Raw genomic sequence first — 24,640 nt, forward strand, 5'->3', positions numbered from 1 at the left:
CCTTACCAAGTAAGACTCTTGGTCTTTATCATCGCTCTTACCAAACAAAAATCTCTATCCTTAGAGCATTCGCAATGGTCAAGTCGTAAAAAGACTTGATCTATTTGACACATCAGATTTCCACTATATAAAAACCATCTTCAAATGCTTACTCCAATGGTCAATTGACTCAATTGACAACTTTCAACCATCATAGTGACCTATTTTGCAAGGTTGCAAATACAAGGACTCAATTAGGTAAAACTATAAGTAGAGGTACTGAACATGTAAAGTAAAAGTAACAAAAAAGAAAGAAGAAGGGGAGATTATTCGTTAAAAAGGTTCCGAGAAACAACCAAATTACAGAAAATCTACGCATCAGATTCTGGAATTGTAACAGGGAAAAGAGGGAAGGGATGGAAGAAACCCTAGTAGAGCACACTAAATCATTAGCAGCTCCAATCATCTTCATTGTTGTCTTGGTTTTCCAGTTATTTGACAAGTCCTTAGCGCATATGAAGAAGGTAAATTTCCAATGCGCTTTCATTTGAATGTCTTTTTGCAATTTCACTCTTAATTATCGAATTGGCTTTGATTGTTAAGTTCTATTTTCACATCGATATGGGCTGGAAATGGAGTTAATTCTATGAAACGTGGTTTATTGATTCAATATCGGTGGTCAATTGTTATGTCTAGTGGAATCGCCACCATTTTCGAGTTTTTGTTATTCATTTTCCTGTTAATTACTGAATATTGAAGTATTCGTAGGATGTATCGTTGTTATCTTTCAACCTGTTTAGATACAAAGTACCAACATTTTCAGATTTTGCACTTTGCAGCCTATGTAATTTAGTTTGTACAGTCTTGATTAGTTAATAAAATTTTGACTGTTTCAAGAAATAAAAAAAAAAAATTGCGAAGGACCAAAGAAAGAATCTTTGGTAAAAGGGAGTAGTTATAAAATCCTAATCTTCTGCCATGTCCTGCCTCCTCTGATGTTATGCACACATATACGATGATATAGATTTAGTAGAAAAAGAATGTATGGGGGAACACTGTAGAGGGGCAAAAGATGTTGATTTTTTGATCATATAGATATTCTTCTGATCCACTGCTAGCCAATGATGATGATACATGAGAGGATCATTTATCATGAAAAAGGTGACACACTGACTAAGGGTGGGGTGTCCGATGCAACATATTCTACTCTGCTGCAATACAAATTGAAGCATCCGAAAAATGAATTAGTAAATAAATAGAACCAGCAAAAGTTCTTGGGACTGTAAAAAAAAATTAAGCCAATGTATAACTCGGTTATGCCATTTTGGGCTTTCCTATAGCCAAACCTATTGCATTCTATGTCGACTTTGTCATCCTAACAATTTGTATGCTAGCCAGTTTAGTCAACATCTACATGTCTTGCTCACGAATATAGCTGAATCAAGTTACTAAAAGCAAATTAGAACACTTGAACACTAAAGTAAGTAGCTCAGTACATTGATACTAGAGTAAATAGAATGCCTTTAAGATGGTCTGAGTTGATGCGATGGAAAATGTGGTATCTTTGATCATGGTCACAGCATGTTTGTCATACCTAGTTGTTCCGTTATTTTGGAACTGCCAAATCCTGTTCAGACACAATGGCTGTTCCACAACATGCAAGTGCAACATACCTATTATGGATATCATGTTTTAATCTGTTATTATTTACCCTAACAACATACTTCTATCTCAAGATCATGTTTTTGTTATAAAATTGATACTTGTCTTATGTCAGAAAGCATCCATGAGTGAGAAGGATGCCCAATTGCGTGCTGAAATCAAGCAACTGTTGAAGGAGGCAGCCGCTTTGTCAGAGTGAGCACCCTCTGAAATTCACTCAATTATTTCTGCTTTTCATTGGAAGACAATCATATAGAAAATATATGTATAACTCAAGCCCAATTCCTGCCTCGATTAGCATCTGTTTGTCTTTCAGTTTTACCTGTAACCAACGAAATCTTGAGTGGTCATTGTTGACACCTACGAGAGAATCATTCACAGGCCCTTTAGCTTAACAGATGGTCAGTTCTCCCAAGGGGACTGGGAGAAGTAGGCAACTGTAATTCTGGTTGTCCCCCAAAAAAATTGCACATAGCCCCTTAAAAAGTTCAAGTTTAGATCCTTGCTGCTTAATATTTGGTGCTCTCTATTTATACTTCCCCATCAAGCCTAATTGTAATGCACCTGACTCCCGTTTTTCCATTTCTTAAATGCCAAAGTGCATATTTTTCGTAAGGGGGGACCAGCTGTGCTACTGAATTCATTTAAGTAGAGGACATGCCTAAAAGAGAGTATTGCTTCTCTTCGCCGTTTATTCCAAACACATTAACCTGATAGATTCTTTTGACCATGAACTATGCTACCATGTCAGTTTATTGTAGAAAAAGTGTAACATTTGAGTTTACATGTCATTAAGAAATATTTTGAACTTCCTTCCTTTTTTTTTCTTTTTTCAAAACTGTGGTGTCCGACCTTTGGCCGACTAAGTTTACAGGGTCTGAGACTCTGAGTCCACTAGCAAATATGCTTGACCTGCTGAAGCTCTCTCTTATGGGCAATTGGCGTGGCTCACATACAAGAGACTCGAACTCAGGTCTCTCACTCTACAGTGAAAGTCTCAACTCAGTTTGCAAACTTGACCACCCCTTGAGGTTCCTTGACTATACCAATTTTTAGTAGTTAATTATACACAAGTTGGATTTAGATTTACACCTCTTAATTCAATCATACATCCACCCATAACAGTCTAACATGGAAAAGGAATTCCGTCATTTAATGCAGGCCTTCGACATTTGCTCAATCTGCAAAGCTTAAGAGAATGGCTGCAGCTAAAGAGAGAGAGCTTGCAAAAAGTATGATATTTACTTTCTTTTTGTTCTCGTGTCAACATTTTTTATTCTCCTATCTTTCTTTATTTATTCCCTCTACAGTTATTTCCTTCACAAGGAGATCAGTTGTTCCATGATAAGATTGTCCTTCATGTCATCTAAAAAAAGATTTGGCCTTTATTGGACTGGTGGTTTGATACTTGTGCTAGGTGGCCATGAATTTTAAGAAACTAATTCCTAGTGGAAGATGAAGATTTTACTTGCTTGTATTATGTACATCAGAGTTTTATGATGGGTACCATCTACGTTGTTGTTCATCCACTGTCATTTTGCCACTTGATGAACATACCATCATTTATGTTAGCCTACAATCTTGGGATAAACCTGCACATAAGAATGACTTAACAGGGTATTGTCATTTTACCACAAATATTGAGGATGAAGAAAGAAGAATAGCTAGTTTTTCACTTGGGAAAGAAATCAGCAATGCCTGTTTGCAAGTGCAAAAGTGCTCGATAATTTTCGGTCCACATGAAAATGAGAACTTGTTAGTTCCATAGGCTGGATGAGTATCTAATATCGCCATTGCACATTGGGACAATCAGATCTAAGCAAACTGAAAAGCTAAACTACCGTTCAATTGTTGGTTGACAATTACGTCGTTCTTCTGAGCATATTTCTGACTTTGCTTAATAAAGCTTGAGTTGATTAGTTTATACTTCCATTCTTGATTCATTTGGTACTGTTGATTTTAGATCTTCATCTGAGATTCTGAAGTTCAACTGCAATTTTTGTTCTAGCCGGCAGTTTACTATCTATGGTAAATTCCCATTTGCCTCAATTGCTGTATTATTTGGCTACTGTACTTGCAAGGTTCAATGGGGAAACTAGAAAGAGGAAACATACATGGGTCTAGAAAATAACTTCTGATCATTTATTCCACAAAGATATTATATCTGCCGGATTTGGAGATTTCGTCTGGTATATCAATGCAAATGTCGATGCTGTTTTGTTTTATTGCTAATCAGTCAAAAAGTGAGACTTTGTATTCAAGGGTTTTTAAGTAAATCAAACCAAACAAACCCAGTATATCCCTCTAGGTAAGACGTATGCAGACCTTTTCTCTGCCTCAAGAGGCAGAGAGGTTGTTTCTGAAAAAAAAACCACCTTGAGAAGAGGATTCGGAAAGCAAGGCTAGAAGTCATAGTGTTGCAAAATAAAATCATCAAGTTATTATTATTTTTTCGAAGGAGATTTATGAAAGATCGCAAAAGAGCCTGAAACAAATGAAAATGGAGAGAGGAAATAAAAACGAAAAAAACGAGAGGGGGTGAACAAGAAAGACGATAGAGCCACTTAAGCTAGCAAATTCGAGCTAAAAAGCATGTGAAACACTCGAAAGATCCCTCCTATGTGTATTTTACAACACTACAAATCTATGTATCGACTCTCTACCCTCCCCCTTAACCCCCTCCCCCAACGCAATTGTTAATGGAGTCCTACAAGTAATCAATTACTCTAATTCGCCGTCTCCATGAAGTTCTATTTGAGGACATTTCCTCTGGAAGTACCAATGCCTCCATGTCCAACCTCAGCTGCTCATCGAATGTTCTCTTCGGCCTGCCTCACCCCTTAAACCGAACTATGTTGGATAGGTTACCAATGTTCTCTTCTGCCTGCCTCTGGCTACGAACGTGCCCAAACCACCACACTCTTCTCTCTCCCAATTTATCCAAGATAGGCGCAACTTCTAGCTCTGCTCGAGAAACCTTGTTTGCTGACCTATCCAACGTGGTCCAGCCACAACTCCATTGCTGCATCCTCATTTCTGCAACTTCTGTTTTCCTCTCATGCACCTTCTTTATAGCCCAACACTCTAACCCATAAAACCTTTCTGGTTTGATGGTTACCCTTCCCTTTAGGTTTAACATGACTTTCTTGTCATACAAGACTATCATGACCGCCCTCCACTTTACCCGTTCCGCCTTTATGCTATGTGTACGTCTTCGTCAACCTCTCTCTCCTTCTGAATCATAGATCCTAAATACTTGAAACTATGATTTTGGGGTAACCTTTGCTCCCCAAGTGTTGTTTCTACTTCCTGTTCACTGCTGAAGTTGTATCAAAGGTATTCAAGTCTTTTTAAGTGATAGATCTAAAAGATGGTTGCCCATAAAATAGCAGTGTTCTAAAAGGCGCCCCATGGTGGTAAGACACGTCTCCTACCTCACGTCAACCCCATAGCAGCTGTTTAAGGTGTGGTGCTGCCATGGCATGACATACTTTTGGTTTCCTGTCTCCATTTTCGAAGGCTTGTGTTTCTCTTTCCTGATGGCAATTGTCAGTTGATGGCCTTGTTTGATTCTGTTGCACATATAGAAATGCCTATACGGCAGCTGTGTCAACTTGTAAATGTATGGAATTTGTTGTCTGTTCGATATAGTATTATTTTAATCTTATTATTTCTAGTTAATCAGCAGCTATTGGAACTTGACTAAGGGGCTGTTCGGCTGGTTTTTCATTAAGCCCTGTATGGTTAAGCTGTTCTATGGATTCGGCTAAATTGTTGTTCGGTTGTTGTGCTTAATAAACAGTGTGAATAACATAAATGATTATTTACTCCTATGTTGAACAGTTGATTTTGAATGATAAAAAATATCCATCAAGGGTTTTTTCAAGTAGAAGGTTATATTATTTTATTTTAAAATATAATTTATATATTTATGTATATTAATATAATATACATTAATATGATATATATAGATATGCGTACACACACACACACACACATATATATATATATATTGTACCTTGGATGATTTATGCCTCTCATTTGACTTTTACCACGTGACCCCATCAATTTGTATTTGTTTCACTTCTGTTAGGATGACCAACATTACTTCAGTTTAAGAACTCTTTGGGGAACATGTTCTTGAAAATGATGTGGTCGAATAATTTAAAATTCGTGTATCATTTGGCCATTCTCAAAGTTTGAACCTTTTCTTTTTTATCTTTCTTTGTGTTTTGTTTAAATAGACTATTGGCAACCTTAACAACTGCACATGACATGCAGGTCAAGAGTCAGCCAGCAAGGAGATAAAAACATCATTCGCCTTGTACGAGAAAATTCTGATGATTTCAAAGGTGATCTTGATAATATTTTGGTATTGTTGATATCAAGTTTACCAGATTGAGTTTGCTAGAAATATCAGCATCTTCATTGGCCAGGTTGTTATATATCTTACTCTGATTGTGTGGTTTTGGCGGATTCCTGTTGCTGCCGTGTCCAAAGAACTTGTGCAGCCTTTTGGTAATTCTTTCTTTCCCTTCTTGTGATGAGTTCTATTGCATCCATACCAAACGAAAGCAGTCCACCTTACAATCTAGAAGGAATTTAAAGATCTTTTTGACCAATTTTGCCCTTGGTTAGATACAAGAAAAGAAATGCAACGTTTTGACTTGCAAATAGTTTAATATAGTTGTTTGCCCGCTGGTCTAAAATCCCCCTTAATAAGCACAAGGTAAAGAAAACTTGTGGACGAAAATTTAAGTTACAAATATCAAGTAATGAATACTAATGGGAAAACACGTCAATTTGGATGGAAAACTTGCGGAAAAAGGAAACATTGCATTTTCTTAGACAACCCAAAAGAAAATATCGCATTTTATTGGACAAAAGGAGTTTTATTTAAAAGAGGTTGGTAATTTAGGAACATCACATTTGTTTGAATGTTAAATTTATAAACGACTCAAGGACAAAAGATTGACAAAGTGGACTCTCTTGTTGGAACGTATTAAAGACGTCACATGTTTTACTTCTACCATTGATGTTGGTCATTTACGAATCTTTCATACTGCTGCTTTCACGATCTGTAAACCGAAAGAATGCATAAGTATTGCACTTTCTTGATTCACCTTCAATGACTGATTAATGCAGGGAGGTTCTTATCCTGGAGAACTGGAAATTCTTTCAGTGATAGTATAATGGTGAGTTAGCAATAACTTGGATACCTTTGTTACTATGGTTCTTTTAATCAAGATAAAGTTTGCAAGATCACAGAAACAGTCACTCTACTCTTTGGGGCCGAGTCCCCCCCCCAACCCTACCCTACTCTACTCTACCCTACCTCTAGGTGGGATATACTGGTCTCGTTGGTTTGATTTGGTATAAAGTTTGCAAAAGATCCTTCTTTATCTAGATAAAGTCTGTGAGAGGTCAAGGAATATAATTTGCTTCTGTGGCGCTATTTGTGAGCTTTTTAGCTGTAACCTGTTGTATAGCCATTTTTTGAGGGAGTCAGAAAAGTCAAAGTTGGACACAACAATTTCCTTTTAACGAAATCCCAGAAATTACTGTGATATTTCCCTTTTTGGTAAAAGTTTTAATCCGTGGTTATCATTTCCCCTACCAATAATCATTGTAAAATATTGATTGCATTAGAATTAGTCCACAAGATTCTCTTATTTTGTCATTATTAAAAGATATTTAAGTTTGAAAATTAGTCAGACATTTCTGTCTTTCATTAACATTTATTTTGGGGTGGATAGAGTACTTCAATATCCATAAACGGAGCTTAAGCATCTGCAATCAGATCACAGCACCTATATATAGACACACACACACACACAAACCATCATACGGTGCAGCCTCATGATGAAATTAGGAAGCAATTAGTCATTCCTCATCTGAGAAACCATAACCTTTGACACAAAGTACAATCATTTGTGCATATGTCCAACCAGTGCAGCACGAACAATTGGTAGAAATGTCAGGATTTGATTTCTCCAAGGGGTTCTCAGTTGTTCGCTACATTATCTTTTTGTTTTTGGTAGACAATGACACATTTGGCCCAACTATTCCACGAGATACATGCAAAGTGTCCCCTCCACATGAATACTTTACGTTTTCCGACCAGCAGCTATGGCGCGTAACTAGTTTATAGCACATGAAAAAAAAATGTACCAACACCTGCAATAACCATCCCAAGATTAGCCCAAGGTGCGTTTGGTATGCAAACAAGACTAGAATGCAAGAGTGTGGTAAGCAGGTGAAAGAATTATGGAAGGTTTTAGGGTTTTAATTTGACATGGGGTAGTTTGGTAATTTATATCTTGTCCCATCTTGAATTTTGTTTCCACTTTCACCTAGTCCTGTCCTGTCACAATCTAATGTCACATCAAACTTGGGACAACAAATTTTTGTTTTATCCTGTCCGGCGTAGGGGCTTAACCAAATCGAACCAAAAGGCCAGTATATCCCATCCGGAGGAAGGACCTGGGGGTATTATGTACGCAGACCCCACCTTTACACCATAGCATAGAACGGTTGTTTCTGTGAAGACCAACTTGTGAAAAGTATGTTAAAGAGAGAAAAGGAACTGATTCACATAACCTCACATTGCTGTTTGAATTATATAACTCATTGTTAAATTGCAGGTTGGTGTGATACCTTGGTTGATATTATCAACTAGGGTTGGCAAATATCTTTGCAGTAAAGTCTTGAAGTAGATTGGTTGGAAAAAGATGATTTTTCCGTTCTAAGATCTCAGGAAAAAAAAACATTGGAGGCCAGGTGATGATATCTTGACTGTTGTGTGGGCACCTCGGGTCTCACGAATCTCAATCACAGGCAAGCCCGATCGGGTAAGATGTACTTGTTTCATTTAATTACAAAGTTCGTTAATTTATATGTTATCTAAAAGAATAAACGTTAGATGCTGTCGTTAGGGTTCTAACGATTACTTTGATGTTATGTGTTTTCTTTATATATATATATATATATATATATATATATATATATATATATATGTTTGTTCCCTTGATAAGCTGGTTTTCAACCTACGTTCGATTGATTTTGATGTGTCATTTTTCACGTAATCAAGTGTTACGGTATAACGTGGCATTCATGCATTTTTTCTATAAGTTCATTCATTTATTTTTACCAATTTTATTTATTTTATTAAATTGTTTTTTTTTTTGTTGAAGATGTTTATTATCTTTTTTTCACGATAGTTTACCCTTGTTCGGATTTTCGAATTTGTGTCGAAATTTATACCTAGTGATTCAACTTCCTACGTAACAACACCCTTATTTCCACCTGAACAATGGCACGTCATTATCTCCAATGTACCTCATATTGCCAAACATAGCACCAAAATACAAACCAACACCACAAACCACAACGGAAATGTTAACTTACAATATCCAAAGTAATAGAGTTCTCCAACATTAGTCTGTTGCATATCAGGCTAAGGGACTGTTTACCAAATACTTACTTGGTAAGTGCTTATTGGATGTCACTTACTTATCGGATGTGCATGACAAGTACTGAGAATCTTACCTGGTATGAACATAGCGAAGACCGACAATCTTATCCGGAAATTGAGGGGAAAGACTCTTATCCTGTAAGTGCTTACGGGATGAAACACTTACCAACAATCCATTTTGATGGCCGAGAATGTCACTGGAAAAGTTAAGTGAGGGTGGTAACCTTTGCTAGTAAGTGCTTATCCGATTAGCATTTGGTAGATGGCCCTAAGTGACATGACCCAAGTACAATAATCATAACAAGTGTTTATATATATAGACTTGGGATCATGTGAGACCAAGGGTTTTTCGTGAGACCCGTAAGACCAATTCTCAACCATTGGATTAGATCTACAATATGAACATTCATAATCACAAAATTGCCACGAGACTTCTCAATAATCACAAAATTGCCACCGTGCAACTTTAGATCATTAGCTTATAAAGTTGATCAATGAACATAAATTGGTCTTACAGGTCTCACGAAAAACCTTTGGTCTCACGTGAATCCAACTATATATATATTACATAGCAAAGTGGAACCCTATCTAAGTTTTGTGCTTTCCCTTATCCAGGTTTTAACTCCCAGCTTTTGAAATGCATACTAATCTTCAGCTAAATAGGTCAATGAGTTTATTATTTACGTGCATAAAACTACACACTTAATCATGCATAAACATCTAAACATCATATAGTAGTATGTGTTTAGTTATCGAAAACATGTGTTCCCAAAGAGGTCTTTTCAAATCCTAGTATGGTAGGGAACATTATGTCAACAAGCATCTCTCTGGGTTGAGGCTCAGTTTGGGCGTGAACCGCACCTAGCTAGTCACCGATATCAAAACTATGCCTCTCCTTATATCCGGTGTCTCCACTGTAATCCCATATGCACCACAAAAGTGCAAAACCATAAAACCGACACTGTAATTTAGCATATGCTAATATGTTTAAGAACTCGAAAACAAATAGCATGCAAACTTCTCATAAACATGCATAACATACACATCTCATAGTCATGCCAATATATTACATATGAATGCATCTCAAAAAAGTGTGTGTGAAAACTTATGTAACATTACAGTGCACTAACAATAGCTCCCCTTCATAATGTATATAATGCACACCATAAAAATTTCATCAACGACCTATTTCACCAAAGAGTTAAGTGTGGTCAACCTGTGGAACATAAGGTCAACATCGTAATCTAATCGGCCTCGTTGCTTGTGGCTTGTGTTCGCACACCAAACGCAACTCAATTCATTTCTTAATCGTTTTTAGTAACATTATCTCTTACGTAACCCCAACTTAATATCCACATAGTCACCATTAATTACATAAATAAACATAAACACCATTTTTTACTCCACATTGCACCATGAAAAGTTGTTCCAAGGGAAAGTTCCATATAAAACTCTAAATCAAAAACCTAATTAATGTATTTCCTTAGAATAAAAATAAAGAAACCCAAATCTCAAAGATGAACAATGATTGGGATTTAACCGGTTATTGGGTTGGGTCCGTTGGGATTAGTGATGGCCAAAAACCAGTCTCGGGTTGGGCTAGGCCACTCCCAAGATTTCTCACAACCGGCAATAATCGGTCTTGGTCGAAAAAGTTGAACCCGGTCAAGCTTTATTGTAACCGGTAATGGGCCGCCGGTCCCGATCATTAAAAAATAATTTTTTTTATTTTTACTTTGTATTTTTATTTTTTTAATGATATATATTTTTAATACATTATAAAATTTGTAATTGGGTCACTCAAATACACTTTAAAAATGCATTTTATTATAATTAAAATTACATTGTTTTACAAAATATAGCGAGAAACTGATAATTGTAAACGTTTTTTGTGAATCGAGAACTTGGTATGTAATCCCTCAACCAAGACACTTTTATATATAATGTTTAGAAAGCAAAAAATACAAAAGGGGCCAAAAAACGGCTAGTTTTTTGAAAAATAACGGCTACATTTTTTAAAAACCAGGTCGGGCCATAACTGGTCCCGGTCAGTCTCGATCTCGCGAAACACCCGAAATCCATAAGCGGTCCCAGATTTCGGTCCTTGGCCAGTCCCAGGCCGGTTTAGCCATCACTAGTTGGGATGGTCTTATAAGACCTAGCCCACCATAAACATTGTTGAACCCGGTCCTTGGAAGATTTGGTCTTTCAGGCCCGGGCTGCAGGACCTAAGAAGGGAGTGGGGGATCCTTTATACCTCGATTATGCAAGAGAAAATTTTGAAGTCTGAAAGGTGTCTCCTTTAATTTTGAGGGGTGTCCTTGAATACTTTCAAATCAAATTTATAACAGAAGTAAACATGGGTGGTATGGTTGGATTAGCCCTTTGTGTGTAAGAGATTACAGTTTTGAATCTTACTTTGAGTGAAAATTGTATTTTTTTAAGGTTACAGGTTTGAATCTTACTTTGAGTAAAAGTTATATTTTTTAAATTTTAGGTTGGATGGCTGGCCTAGAGCATTAACTCAGGCCATACAATGTTATTTTTTAAATATTAACAGCGAAAGTATAGTTGGAAAAATCGAACTCACAACCTCAGGTACAATTATAGACATTATTACCACTATGCCAAGACAACTTTTTATAAAATTTTCTCCCATTTTGATTTCATTATTTTTTTCATGATTTATTTTCTTTCTCAACACCAATTCATCTTAAAAATTGTCATTTTTTATCTCATTCTCAAGACAACATATATTTATTTTAAAGATCAAGGCCGATTCCATTTGAAATATTCCCCAAATAGACACAATTGACTCCTCTGATCAAACTGCGCCAACTTTCCCCAGGTCAAACCACAATTTTGGGAAGCAACCGTAAAGGTGCACTCGCTTAAAGAAATTTCTAGATATATCACTGCTGGGTTGGGACTTAACCGGTGGAAGGAAAAGCAATTGCATTTTCCCATCAGGGTTGTCATGTCATGTCATGTCATGTCTCATGATTTACTAATGATCCAATCCAGTATGGTAGCTTCTAAAGTAGCATTTTCTGTGAGTGGCATGATTCTAAACTTTTGCAGATCAGTCTTCTGAATGAATTAATGGATGCATCTGTTTTAAGGACTAATACAATAACAATGAACAAATTCAACACAAAGAATCGTTGGAAAACAGTCCCATTGAGATTGAAGAAGATATCTATGAAGAATGAAGTCATTTCACAACTAAACCGAGTATATTTTCTTGCTTAGAAAAGCAAAGAACTCATCTAGTAAATCAGTTACAGATCTGATTCTATCCAAATGAATCAGTTATATAGTCTTTCATTGTGTCTTTATGTGCGCTCAAAAAGGGAATCATTTAGGTTACAACCTTTCGTAATCATTACTATAACTGTTAAAAAGGAAAAATTTGTGAGGATCAACAGTGATCATAAATAGAACGTGTACGAAAGGTAACAAATGGTCAATAAGTTTTGAGTATAAAATGAGGCTCTGGTGACAAAGAAAACATGCCCACTTATCTTCTCATTCTGCTAATAAGTTTCCTTTGGTTTGTTTGGTTGATTGCTACCAAAATGAACCCTTCTTTGCAACTATATCTGAACCTAGAGGTGAACAATGACGAGACTTCAAGCGATCTAGAGAATCGTCGTTGTGACCTTAAGGCAGGGATCATCTCGTGTCGTCGTCTTGTTCTGGTCTTTCTTTTTATCAAGGTAGCAACAGATTTGATACAAATAATCAGATGCAAATGGATCTTTATTTGCATTTGTTTGAAAGCATAAATATATCATTTTTATCATATATAAAATTAGGTCAACTGCATACATTTAAATGTTGCAATATATTAGCAATTACAGAAATAATTTCTGAATTGTCAAAAACATCTTGTACTCAAATAAATAAATGAATATGCGTTGTTATGCTCTCACCACAGTATTTTCGAACAAAACAGATTATTAACAAATAACAATGTATAAGTATGTTTTCTTGTGGATATCACAACATAGACGGTCTATTGTATTGTAGTATGTTTGTCGATGATCCATTTGGATTCAAGAATTCATAAAGTTGACTTTTCAAGTCCCTATCTTAATTACAGGATATGTTTGCATAATGATGCCCCCACAACAGCCTTAGTACGCCACGTGCTTGGTCAAATGATGGCGTTATGGTTTGTTTAGATGTTTGAGTCGATTTTGAATTTTATAAAAAATTATCAACTGAACCGCTTCCTTATTATTCCACACGATTTTTGTTACAATTTAACGACAAAAGTTGCATATTCTACGTGTTCAAGTAATGGCCTAAAATGCATCTGCAAAGCTTAAAGGGCCTGTATTATAATTCTTATTTTTTTGCGAACTAGAAGCAGTTTATGTTGTAAAAATAAAAATCGCTCATCAAATTTTGAAAGTGAAAATTTGCTAATTGTGTATGAATCTTTTTGATACATACAGACGATACAAATCTACGTTTAAATAACTTTTAGTAAATCAAATAGACATTCAAATCAGATCACCTTATTGATTTGGAATATACATCCAAATCAAAAACATTCACACACAATTATATTTGATTTAATCTTTTTGATACATGAACTACTATCAAAAACATTCAAATCTCAAATATAGTTTAAAAAAACTTCCAAACCCGTAGTTTTGGATGAAGACGAATGATGGTGTGATAATAGGAGTTCAGGTGAAAAGTGTAAGAAGTTACTTGAATTCTTGATCATTTTTAATCTTAAACCAACCTATGAATTACATTTTAGAAGAAAATTGATATGGTGCTTCTCATCAGTGTTGAAAAAGAAAATTAGTAAATATAAATATATTCAACGATATATACGACTATATTTACCCATCCATAATTAAAAAAGCCAATAAATCCATGTACCCTCCACTCTTTAAATAGGGTGGTGTTGGTTACCAGTAATTTCTCAATTGCAATAATAGACATATATATATACAGGACCAAACTTATTTTAGTGGTTGGACCCTCTTTGCATCAATTCTTCTTGTTTTTGGCATATATTAATATTCTAATAGATATCGTTTTAGATCAGAAATAAAACTCAAAATATTTATATGCCAATGGTTGAAAAAATATATATTTAAAAATATATTTATGAATCGACATTACAAATTATTTATATAAATTCCTTTTATACATTTTTCAATTGAATTTTTTCAAAAAAGTATGATTCAGATAGTCTTCTGATTCAGCTGATTGCTTAATATACAAGAAAATAATGGGAAATAAGTTATAATCTAAAGCTAGAATTATGATTAAGATCAAATTTAAGGACCAAAAGTACACATAGGATATGAAGTTCAGCCCTCCCCAGCTGAACCTACTTTCCATTTCTAATCACTCTTACCATCCAAATTAACCATCCCTAAAAAAAGAGGATTCATAAAAAAGGCAGTTTTTTTAAGAACTTGCCCCAAATTTCTTCTTTTTCAAACTCCTACACAACCTTTTTCCCCTTCCCAGCATACCTTCTTCTTCACTCATCGTCATCTTCATCATCCTGCAAATCATCATTTTCATGATCATCAGAAGAAACTGATTTTTTAGTGTTTTGGATCAATTTAGTGGATGATTATTTGATTTTGATTGAGAATTTACCTCTCCACTATCATCATCGTCATCTTCTTCATCGTCATGGACTTCTGACTTTGATTTGTCAGATTCCTCCTCCTCCTCTTCTTCTTCGGCGTCCTTTCCCTCCGACTACAGTTTCAAGATCATAAAATTTGAGATTCTACAATTTTCAGATTTTCGTCTTCCATTTTCTTATGAATTTCGAATTACCAATTTCTTGTTGTAGGCCTGGAGTGTTTTATCGTATTCGGACTTCCTCTTCTCTGCCTTGGATACATATGGAGCTTTCTCCTGAATTAGGAAACGGATCAGGAATCAATTCAGATTAAACTGAAGCAAAACTACATGAATTCAATTGATTTTGCCAAAAATTATACTTACAGCTGCGGACAATGTTTTCCATTTGTCACCACCAGCTTTACCGACCTATAGAATTACGAACACAGACCAAAGAATGAAAATAAGTCAGGACATCAAATCGGAATCAACAAAAGTCAAAAGTCAACGGCGGAGAGAAAGCGATACTCACGACGGACACGGATTTGTTGTTTGGATGTTTTTCCTTATACTGTTTCCGGAAATCCTCCCTGTTATGATCAAAACTCTCACGAATCACCAACACGAACAAATTCAACATCACCGAAAACAAACAAAAAACCTACAGATCTCATGAAAAAAAAACTTACATGAAGATGAAGAAGGCACTAGCAGGTCGTTTCGGTTTGTTAGGATCCTTAGCCTCCTTAGCCTTCTTTGCCGGCGCTGCTTTCTTCGCCGGTGCTGCCTTCTTCTTCACCGCAAGCCTAAAACACAAAATCACAAACAATCAAGACAAAAAAAAAAAACCGAATTGATCACATATTCGATTACCTGCAACAACAAATAGAGATCTTAAGTAGAAAAGAGCGGAAAATTGACCTGCTATCGGGCTTTTTGGATTCAGACTTGGATTTGCCTCCTTTCATAGCGAAAAACGACGGAACTCGGTGAGAATCGTGATGAACTCAGTGAGTTAAAAGGGAGGGGGGGATGGATAAGGAAGGAGAAGAGGAGAATAATATAAGAGGAAAGAAAATGCGTGAAAAGATATGCTTTGGTTGGGTGTAGTCAAGTGTATTCGTGTTCCTGTGTGCATTGCATACAAATAAAACTCAAACAATGGATTTTTTGAAGTCCGGATTTAGGCGGGATTCCTTTTTTTTCTTTTTCTTTTCCTTTTACCATTTAACTCATACGTGAAAATCCCAAACTAAGTGAATTTGAATCACACTTACAACTTATTTGATCAGTTATACATGATTATTTGTTAGTGATTTAATAATATAAAAAATAGGTTATTCAGCAAGTTGTTAAATGAAGTTTTATATAGAAAGTCAAGGTTTTTCCAAACTTGACACTCCTCGTTAAAAAATATGTTCATTTCAATTACAAAAAAATTCTCTGAAATAAAAACATTCTCAGTTTATATAAAAAGATTAATTTACATTGACAGCTTTATTCATGTATAACTTAATTGAAAACCAGTCAAACAATTCGTAATGGACTATTTACCAAATGATTATCGGATAAGTGCAAATCGACAAGAGTCATCACTCTTATTCCTTTGTCGGGTGACATTTTCAGTCATAAAAATGAATTATTAGTAAGCGTCTTTTATTCAGTAAATGCGTACACGTTAAGTGTCTTCTGTTTAACTTGTCAAGTAAGATTTGTGTCCTTGCTATGCTCCATAGGTGGTAAAATTCTCGGTCATTGTGATAATACTCATTAAGGTAACTGACGCCCGTTAAGCGCTTAACTAGTAAGCATTTAGTAAATAGTCTCTACATTATTTTTTCTAAGAATTTCATCAAGTAGCCGTTGTTTTTTTATAACTTATTATAAAATAACCAATAAACTCAAAAAATTCGGTAATGAACTCCATAGATCATATAATGCGAAAATCTGGTTACTTTTTATAAAAAAAAATCATTAAATAACTATTTTTCTTAAATCATCATAAAGTCGCCAATAAATTCACAAATTGACCAGTAAACTCAATAAATTAAATTATAGGAAAATCCCAAACTAAGAACGTGTGGGTTCAGTTCTCACACTCTTTCTATCTGCAAAATTGAGGCGGGAGAAAAACCATAACTCCCCCGTCTCATATGTAACCATTTATATCAATAGAAAAAGTTTAAAAACTTTATTTAAATTATATAAAAAAAATTCAAAAGTGAAATATATATATATATATATATATATATTGGTTATTATACAACCCCTGACAATTGTGCAACCAATACAACTCAATCTCAACCGTCCATTTCATTTGATTAATATGTGATTTCATAAAAGTTTTGATTGTTTTCTAATATAAAATATCGATCATAATTAATAAACTATATTCATCTTCTATAAATATTCAAATCATAATAAATAAACTCTCATTATTTTCATAAATATCTCAATTTATTGGGTTGCATTGGTTGTACAAATATGACGGGTTGTATTTGAAACAATATATATATGTAGAGAGAGAGAGACTTGAGATTATGTGAGACCAAAGGTTTTTCATGAGACCCGTAAGACTAATTCTCAACCTTTGGATTAGATCTACAATCTGAACATTCATAATCACAAAATTATCACGAGACTTCTCAATAATCACAAAATTGTCACCGTGCAACTTTAGACCATTATATCATTAGTTTATAAAGTTAATCAATGAATATAAATTGATCTTACAAGTCTCACGAAAAAATTTTGATCTCACATGAACCCAATCAATTATAATATTATATAAAAAACGAAAATAAATTTTATTAAATTTTGATACTGTTTTATTTAAAACGTAAATCATTAAATTTGATTATTATTACAATAATATATCACACGTGGAGACGACATTTAGAGAGGGTCGATCCGTGTGCTTTGGGTGTGTTTTCCATTGTGTTTCTTCTGATGCCACGTGTCGAGATCCGAAGGTAAGGGGGCGCACGTGCCAACCCATTACGCTTTTATGTAGTGTGTTGGTTGGGTGTGATGGTAATGACTCATGAATGTCATTCAATAAATATATATAAACGCAATCATCCACAAAAAGCTACTTTCTTCACTATATTTTCTTTTTTTATCCCTTAAGTTTCATTTTTCCCAATTTTACCACTTCATTTTTATTTAAATAAGTACATGTTCATCTTGTTAGCAATGAAACTCGATTCATGTCTATTAACTTTCAAACGCTTTTTATGTTACAATTTGGATCAATAACGATTGATGCAAAGATGTTACACCAATAACTGGACTAAAAATCAAAAATGTAACATCGTGGATTTCATGGTGGTATATTTGACAAACAGATGAAGTTTCAAGTCTGACAATCATAGTGTGAGAGTTCTAATTTAATTAAAGTTTTGCTTGTTGTAGGCACTGCATTTTTAAGCCAACCACCTAAATGGATGTTGTATACCTCATTTTGCCTCTTACATGTCGATGTGTGTCAGTTTGGGTGTTGTTGGTTACAGACCATTTTGTACAAATTGAAACATCATAAGAAAAAGATGATTACCTAAAATAATTTATGTAGAAATGTGGGCCCCTTGTAGAACGCCCGTGAATGCAACAACGATCATGTTTCTTGTAACATTTATATTATCTAGATTAAATGGACATTCATAGGCGCTTCACAAACATACATGAAGCGTCCAATGAGTGTTCTTCCTTGTAGTAGTCCCAATGAGTGTTCTTCCTTGTAATAGTCTAATTTCTTAATGTCTAATGATAAATCTTTAATATATATAATTTTTTATATAGAGGGGGGAGGCCCATCCTATCAAAAGAAAACGCTAAACGCTAAAAACAACAAAATTAAGCACTCGAGTGGGAGCGAACCACATCCACCAGAAAAGAACCAAGGCTCCCCGAAAGAAAGGAAGAAAAAGAAGGGGAGAAAAGAGAGAGACCGACCACTAGGGAAGGTTCCAGGCAAGCCGAGCCCGGACAATAATCGGGGTGGGCTTTATGGTCAAGCTAAGGAGCCTGGACTGGACATCATCAGTGATTGTCTTAACCACCATATCATGCAATCTTCTCTTATTCTTGAAGATACGATTATTTCTTTCTTGCCAGAAGTGGTAGACGGTTCCAACAAGCAATAATCTTCGAATGATAGATCAAATGGTCTTGCCTTTGGTGGCTTGCTGGAAAATGCCGATAATATCAGCCAGTTATCCGGGATAACAGAAAGGTTCATCTTGGGCTTTAGGTCATTCCCAACCTGATTAGGAAACGGACACTCAACAAAAAGATGTTGATGAGAACAAGACCCGTTATGATAGAACGCACAAGACAAGTTAGAATAGGTCTCCTAGAACAGAAGCTTATCATGCGTCTTGAGACGTTGCTTGAGGGCAACCCAAAGAATGAAAGCACGTTTAGGGATGTTTTGAGAGAACTAGACCATGTGATGTCAATCGACATCTAGCTCATTGGGGTGGATAGAGAGCCATACCTCATGACCGAGAAAGGAGTGAGACAGTCATCCTTTTTTCTCCAAAGAAGTTTATCAGGGACAGAAGAGGAAAGAATAGGGGGGAGATGATCACGAACAAATGGAGTTGGGACTGTCCCGCAGGTGGGGCATATCCAACTACCATGACAGATAATGTCCTTAATGCTGGCATTGAGAGAGAGGTTAGCGTTGAGGATATTACGAGGAGAGATTTGTCGGCAGAGAGAGTCAATTGGGTGCCAGTTATCAAACCAGGCAAACGTGGAGGCACCATTACCAATCTGGGAGACAATGAAGTCTCTTATCTTATTCTGCATGCCTAGGATCTTTCTCCAGCCCCAACCAACATCGCTGCGGATTGGGGCATCCCAGAAATTTCGATCTTTAAGCCTATAGGAGTGGATCCATTTAACCTAGAGAGAGTTCTTATTGGTAAGGATTCTCCAAGTGTGGAAGGCCATAAAGGCAAGATTCCAGCTGGTTAGACTCTTAATGTGAAGTCCGCCGTAAGATTTGGGAGGGCATACGCTATTTCAGGAAACCTTTGCTTTCCCTCTTTTAAGCTCATCATGGCACCACAGGAACCCCTGCATGAGCTGCTCAATCTCCTTGGTAATGGAAATAGGGAGAACAAAGATCGAGGCTCAATAGATTTGCATCGAGGACATGACCGAGAGAATGAGCTGCAACCTACCAGCAAAGGAGAGAGATTTATTTTTCCAGTCATTTAACCTGGATTTAACTTTGTCGACGAGACCCTTACAATCATTGTGATAAATAAGAGTCGTGATAAGGGGAACACCGAGATAACGGACCGAAAGGGAGCCCTCAGGGAATTGAATGATAGAGTGAATGAAACTCTTAGTGTGCTCCCCGATGTTGCAATAGAAAGCTTCACTTTTGGCCCGATTGGGGAAAAGGCCAAACACCCTAGAGAATAATTAACTTTATAATTTACTGGTAAAGTTTTTAATTCCTTAATGGCTTTAGATCCGGATGGTTCTTGAAAAGTTAAAACCAAATAAAATGTCCGAATAAAAAATAAATCCTGAAGCAAATTTCATCGTCTCTAATCTCATTATATTTGTAAGTATTTTCATTTTGTTTATATATTTGTCTATATTTTTGAAAATAGAAATATGACGAAACTAGTGAAGTTCTTTAAATGACGTATTCACCCCTCTATGTTGTTTGTTTCACATTTTATGAGTAATTAAAGCGCGGAGGTTTTATACCATTTTTCAATAATTATGCTATGTTTTTTCTAAAATTAAGTATTAAAAGTCAAAATCTGTTAAAGAAAATTACATTCAACTTCAACAACTATTTTATTATAGTAATTTTAACATTGATTATATTATTAATATATCAAATACATTTAATAAAGTATTATGTCTCTTTTAAACATGTATTTTCAATTCCTTTTATTGTTGGGAAATATTAAACAAATAAGATAGCATAACTGTTGCAACAAAAAAATTATTAAAATCCCTCTTTTCTCCATTATAACATAGTTGTTGAAGATGCTCTTAATAATTTCTAGTTGGAGTTTATTTCCTATCATTATTGTGTGCATACAACGAATGATCTGTGAGGTTATTTTTTTTCCTTTTTTAATATTCGTGGTATTCATGTCAGCTTATGAGTATCAACTAATCCCCGAGCGATCACGAATAGCCTGGAGTCATTGCAGATAAATCTCCACTACCATAAAGTCTTTGGCAACGCCTGAATTCAAACCTAAAGTGGATGCGATTTTCCACTACATCCCTCTAAAATTCTATCAATGTGCCACAACTCAAGTGTTGATAATATTTTGAACTTTTTATATAAAGAATTGTTTTATTATATATTTATTTTATTTCAAATAACATGTTTAAAACTTTGACCGTTTATTTTGTTTAATGAGCAAAGTTTTCCAAATTAAATTTTGTATTATCTATTTATATTTTAATTTAACTTTATTGAAATTAAATATTAGAGTAAACTCAAATTTGGTCCTTGTGGTTTGTCAAAAATAACATTACAATTTTGAAATTACTAGATGACCATCGTCATTTACAAAAACATCTCAAGTTGGTCTCTCCTTCTAACGATCATTAAAAAAGTTCCATTAAATGATAGCCATTTTTGTTCTTTAATCAAATTTTATGTCTTCAACCAATCAAAATCGATTTTATGATTTGGTCCCAATGGTTTTTTATCGGTAAATGACAAAAAAAAGTTTGATAAAAAAAACAAAAATACCCCTCATTTAACGAACGTTAAAAAGAGTGACCAAATCCAGACTTTCTGCAAACCACAATGGTCATATTATAATTTTGGATTGCAAAAATAGAAAATGTTATTTTTTGAACCAAATGTGTAGTGTACTCTGAATATTACAAATAAAATATATTATCTAATTGGCGAAGGATCGTCAGAGAATGAGAGTTAAGATGAGAAGGGTAAGAAATGATCTGAACATTATCATTTTTAATCTCAAACTCACCCATGAATCATGCTTGATGCATGGAATGATCATGTGCATCTCGATGTATCTCATTCTAATGTGCATCAAAGAATGGAGATTCATTCTTATGTTTTTCTCATTAACTCTCATTCTCAATGGAACCCTTTTTAAGTATTTATATATTTTACCTGTCTCATCCGTACAACAAAAATATAAACTAAAATTAATTCAAAATTAATAGTGTTGGGTACCAATTGGGCTGGGCTTATGGGCTAATATTAGTTTGTTTCTATTATCGTAAAATGGCAAGACACAAAAATGAAATAAATAGGTCATAATCCACATCTAAATTTGGATTACATTTTATTCATAACTACTAACTACTAAGGGACCATTTACTTAAATGCTTACCCGGTAAATGCTTAACGTTAAGAGTCAACACTGTAATTTATTTTATTGGGTAAGATTGTAGTACATCAAAACGTATCATATACAACAATTTACCTGGTAAGCGCTTACCCGGGTAAGAGTCGTCACCTGGGTAAGACTCTCAATCCTTATCATCGCTCTTACCGGGTAAGATTCTTGGCCCTTGCCATGTTCATCCGGTGAGGAAAATTACCCGATAAGTACTTACCGGGTAAACGTTTAGTAAACGGGCCCTAACTACTAACTAGTTAAATGAATAATATTAAAACTATAGTTTACAAAAATACGTCAAATTAATTATATAATTCAAAAATTGTTCAAAGTAGATTAAAAGTGCATTTGAATTTACGTTTTATAAGTCATCATTCGACGTAATTGGAATCAGATAATCAGTTGTAAGAAAAGGAGTTTATAAGATGGTGTTAGATGTATATATATGAAACTTATTCTACATCCGACAATCTTGTTGTTTTGTGATTAACAAACGAAATGCAACATATGCTTTCGGACTAAGATTTTCAATATTTTGTGTTTTAAAATAATATTATCATATTCCATTTATATCAAAAGGATGGGATTTCGTTTGAAAACCTATGTCGCGTTGTCGCTAAAGTCAGTTCATGAAGATTGCATTGGTAGACATATGCCACAATTTTAATTGAAGATCAAATTCGAGACTGATGATGAAGAATTTTCATGCTATCAGATATATTGATCAACAACCTCTCGTGTTAAAATCAGATATAACTTTAGATGAGTTTATAAATTGTAAAACATATTTTAGAACTCAAAACACTTTTGAAAAATACCAAAGAGAACCTTTTGATTATGTTTTACTATGTTTTTACCTTGAATCGTATTCTTAGATCTGAATAACTCAGTTTTCTGTTTGTATAAAGAGAAAAACATTCCACTCTTCTTTGAGAAAATTTTTATGAGGTTTTTGCCTCGAGGAATCCGGACGATTATAGCAGACAGTCTCCCAACATCCATATTAGACCCGCAAGCTATCACTTGCAATTTTTAAAATGGTCATTTTCGAGACAGGATTGTGGTAGTTTGTAAAGTCTGATGTCCTGGTGGCTCTTTACTAATTTCCAGTTGTTGTCTGACAATTTTTTTTCGTTGAAGTATAAAATCAGTGTTGTGTTATAACCTTCGTTTCTTTAAGAACTCTAACAATCTCTTCGAAGTTATGACCTTACGATGTTAACTATTTTTCAAACATTTTAGAAGCTTTTAATTCTTCGAAAAACCAAGTGTTTGTGCAAAAGAGTTTGTAACCAACCCCATAAGCTGACCCGTCTCTGCCCCACGAGTATCACGTCAGAAGAAAATCAGGTACACAGTATCCCGTCAGGTGGCTGACTTAAGAGTCCAATGTCCACAATAAGGCTGCCAAACTCGAATCCCCGTATGTTTTTGCAAGTATATTATCACAGAACCAATTGTATTACGCCATGTGGCAAAAAAAAAAAAAGAGTTAAGTGCTAAACTCCATCCAAAAGAGAAATTAACCTTTAGAAATCACTTGAGCCTACTTTGATAAACACTTCATATGTGTTCCATAGTTAGTTTTATTAATATTTTGTATTGATTTTGTAAATGACAAATGGATACTCTTTTTGTCTTAAGGGTTGTTTATCCAAATGTTTATTCGATAAATGCTTACCTATAGGAGTCAACAATATAATTTATTTTGATGAGTAAGATTTTAGTAATATCAAAACGTATTAAATGCAACAATTTACCGGGTAAGCACTTAACTGGGTAAGAGTCTTAATCTTCACTTACCGGGTAAGACTCTCCATCCTTCTCATCATTCTTACCCAATAAGATTTTTGGCCCTTGTCATGTTCATCTGATAAGAAAATTTATTCAGTAAACACTTTCCAAGTAAGCGTTTAGTAAACGACCCCTTAAAATAAACATCCAGAATGAAAACGTTAATGGTTTAAAATGTAATGATTACACTTTTTAATTAACTAAATAGTGATTGTACTATTAATAATAGAAGAAGAAATAGATTTCTCCATCTGATAATTAAGTATATAATTAAAAAGTATCACTTATATTATAAAGTAGATAGGATAAAATAAAATAAAAATATAGACATTTATTTTCAAACAGATATAATAATCTTATAAATGAATCTTTCAAAAAAAAAAAAAGGTAACAGTCTCTTAAATAAACCCAAAATAAATAACTAAAAGTTGTATTTTTAACTAAATAAAATAAAAATTGACACATTTATAATTTAAGAGAAAAAAAACTAACACGTTTACTTTTTCTTTTAAATTTTTATTATTGGATGTGTATTTTTTTTATTAATAAACACATACACACACATATCTATACTATATTATAATGCATTTGGCTAAAACTCTTAAAAACTCTTAAACTCTTAAAACTCTTAAACCCGTTCATCTCTATCCGATTTCATCCCATAACTGAATTCGTGTAACTAACTGCAGATAAACACAATCAAATACAGGATAAACATCTTATTTTAAATATAAAAAATCTAAAATATAAT

The 24,640-nt window shown here is 34.6% G+C and overlaps 2 protein-coding genes across 3 annotated transcripts; one reads left to right on the top strand and one right to left on the bottom strand.

Annotated features, from left to right (window-relative positions):
* Positions 1-331: 331 nt before the first annotated feature.
* Positions 332-8,616, top strand: LOC112513267. 2 transcript variants are annotated; one of them, XM_025119481.1, is made up of 7 exons: positions 332-503; positions 1,757-1,836; positions 2,803-2,873; positions 5,923-5,993; positions 6,078-6,159; positions 6,787-6,836; positions 8,286-8,616. In XM_025119481.1, exons 1-7 carry the CDS (start codon positions 396-398, stop codon positions 8,355-8,357), a joined length of 534 nt encoding a protein of 177 aa, XP_024975249.1. In that variant the 5' UTR covers positions 332-395; the 3' UTR covers positions 8,358-8,616. The 2 variants fall into 2 exon arrangements, with proteins under 2 accessions (XP_024975249.1, XP_024975250.1); XM_025119482.1 differs by having other exon boundaries at positions 8,422-8,616.
* Positions 8,617-14,382: 5,766 nt separating this feature from the next.
* LOC112512419 (HMG1/2-like protein) lies at positions 14,383-15,853 on the bottom strand. The gene is made up of 7 exons (XM_025118368.1): positions 15,647-15,853; positions 15,415-15,531; positions 15,258-15,315; positions 15,110-15,154; positions 14,939-15,019; positions 14,753-14,857; positions 14,383-14,654 (listed from the first exon to the last, which is right to left on the bottom strand). Exons 1-7 carry the CDS (start codon positions 15,691-15,693, stop codon positions 14,631-14,633), a joined length of 477 nt encoding a protein of 158 aa, XP_024974136.1. The 5' UTR covers positions 15,694-15,853; the 3' UTR covers positions 14,383-14,630.
* Positions 15,854-24,640: the final 8,787 nt, after the last annotated feature.

Source organism: Cynara cardunculus, assembly GCF_001531365.2.
Source record: "Cynara cardunculus var. scolymus isolate 2C chromosome LG 5, CcrdV1, whole genome shotgun sequence".
Lineage (NCBI taxonomy): Eukaryota > Viridiplantae > Streptophyta > Magnoliopsida > Asterales > Asteraceae > Cynara > Cynara cardunculus.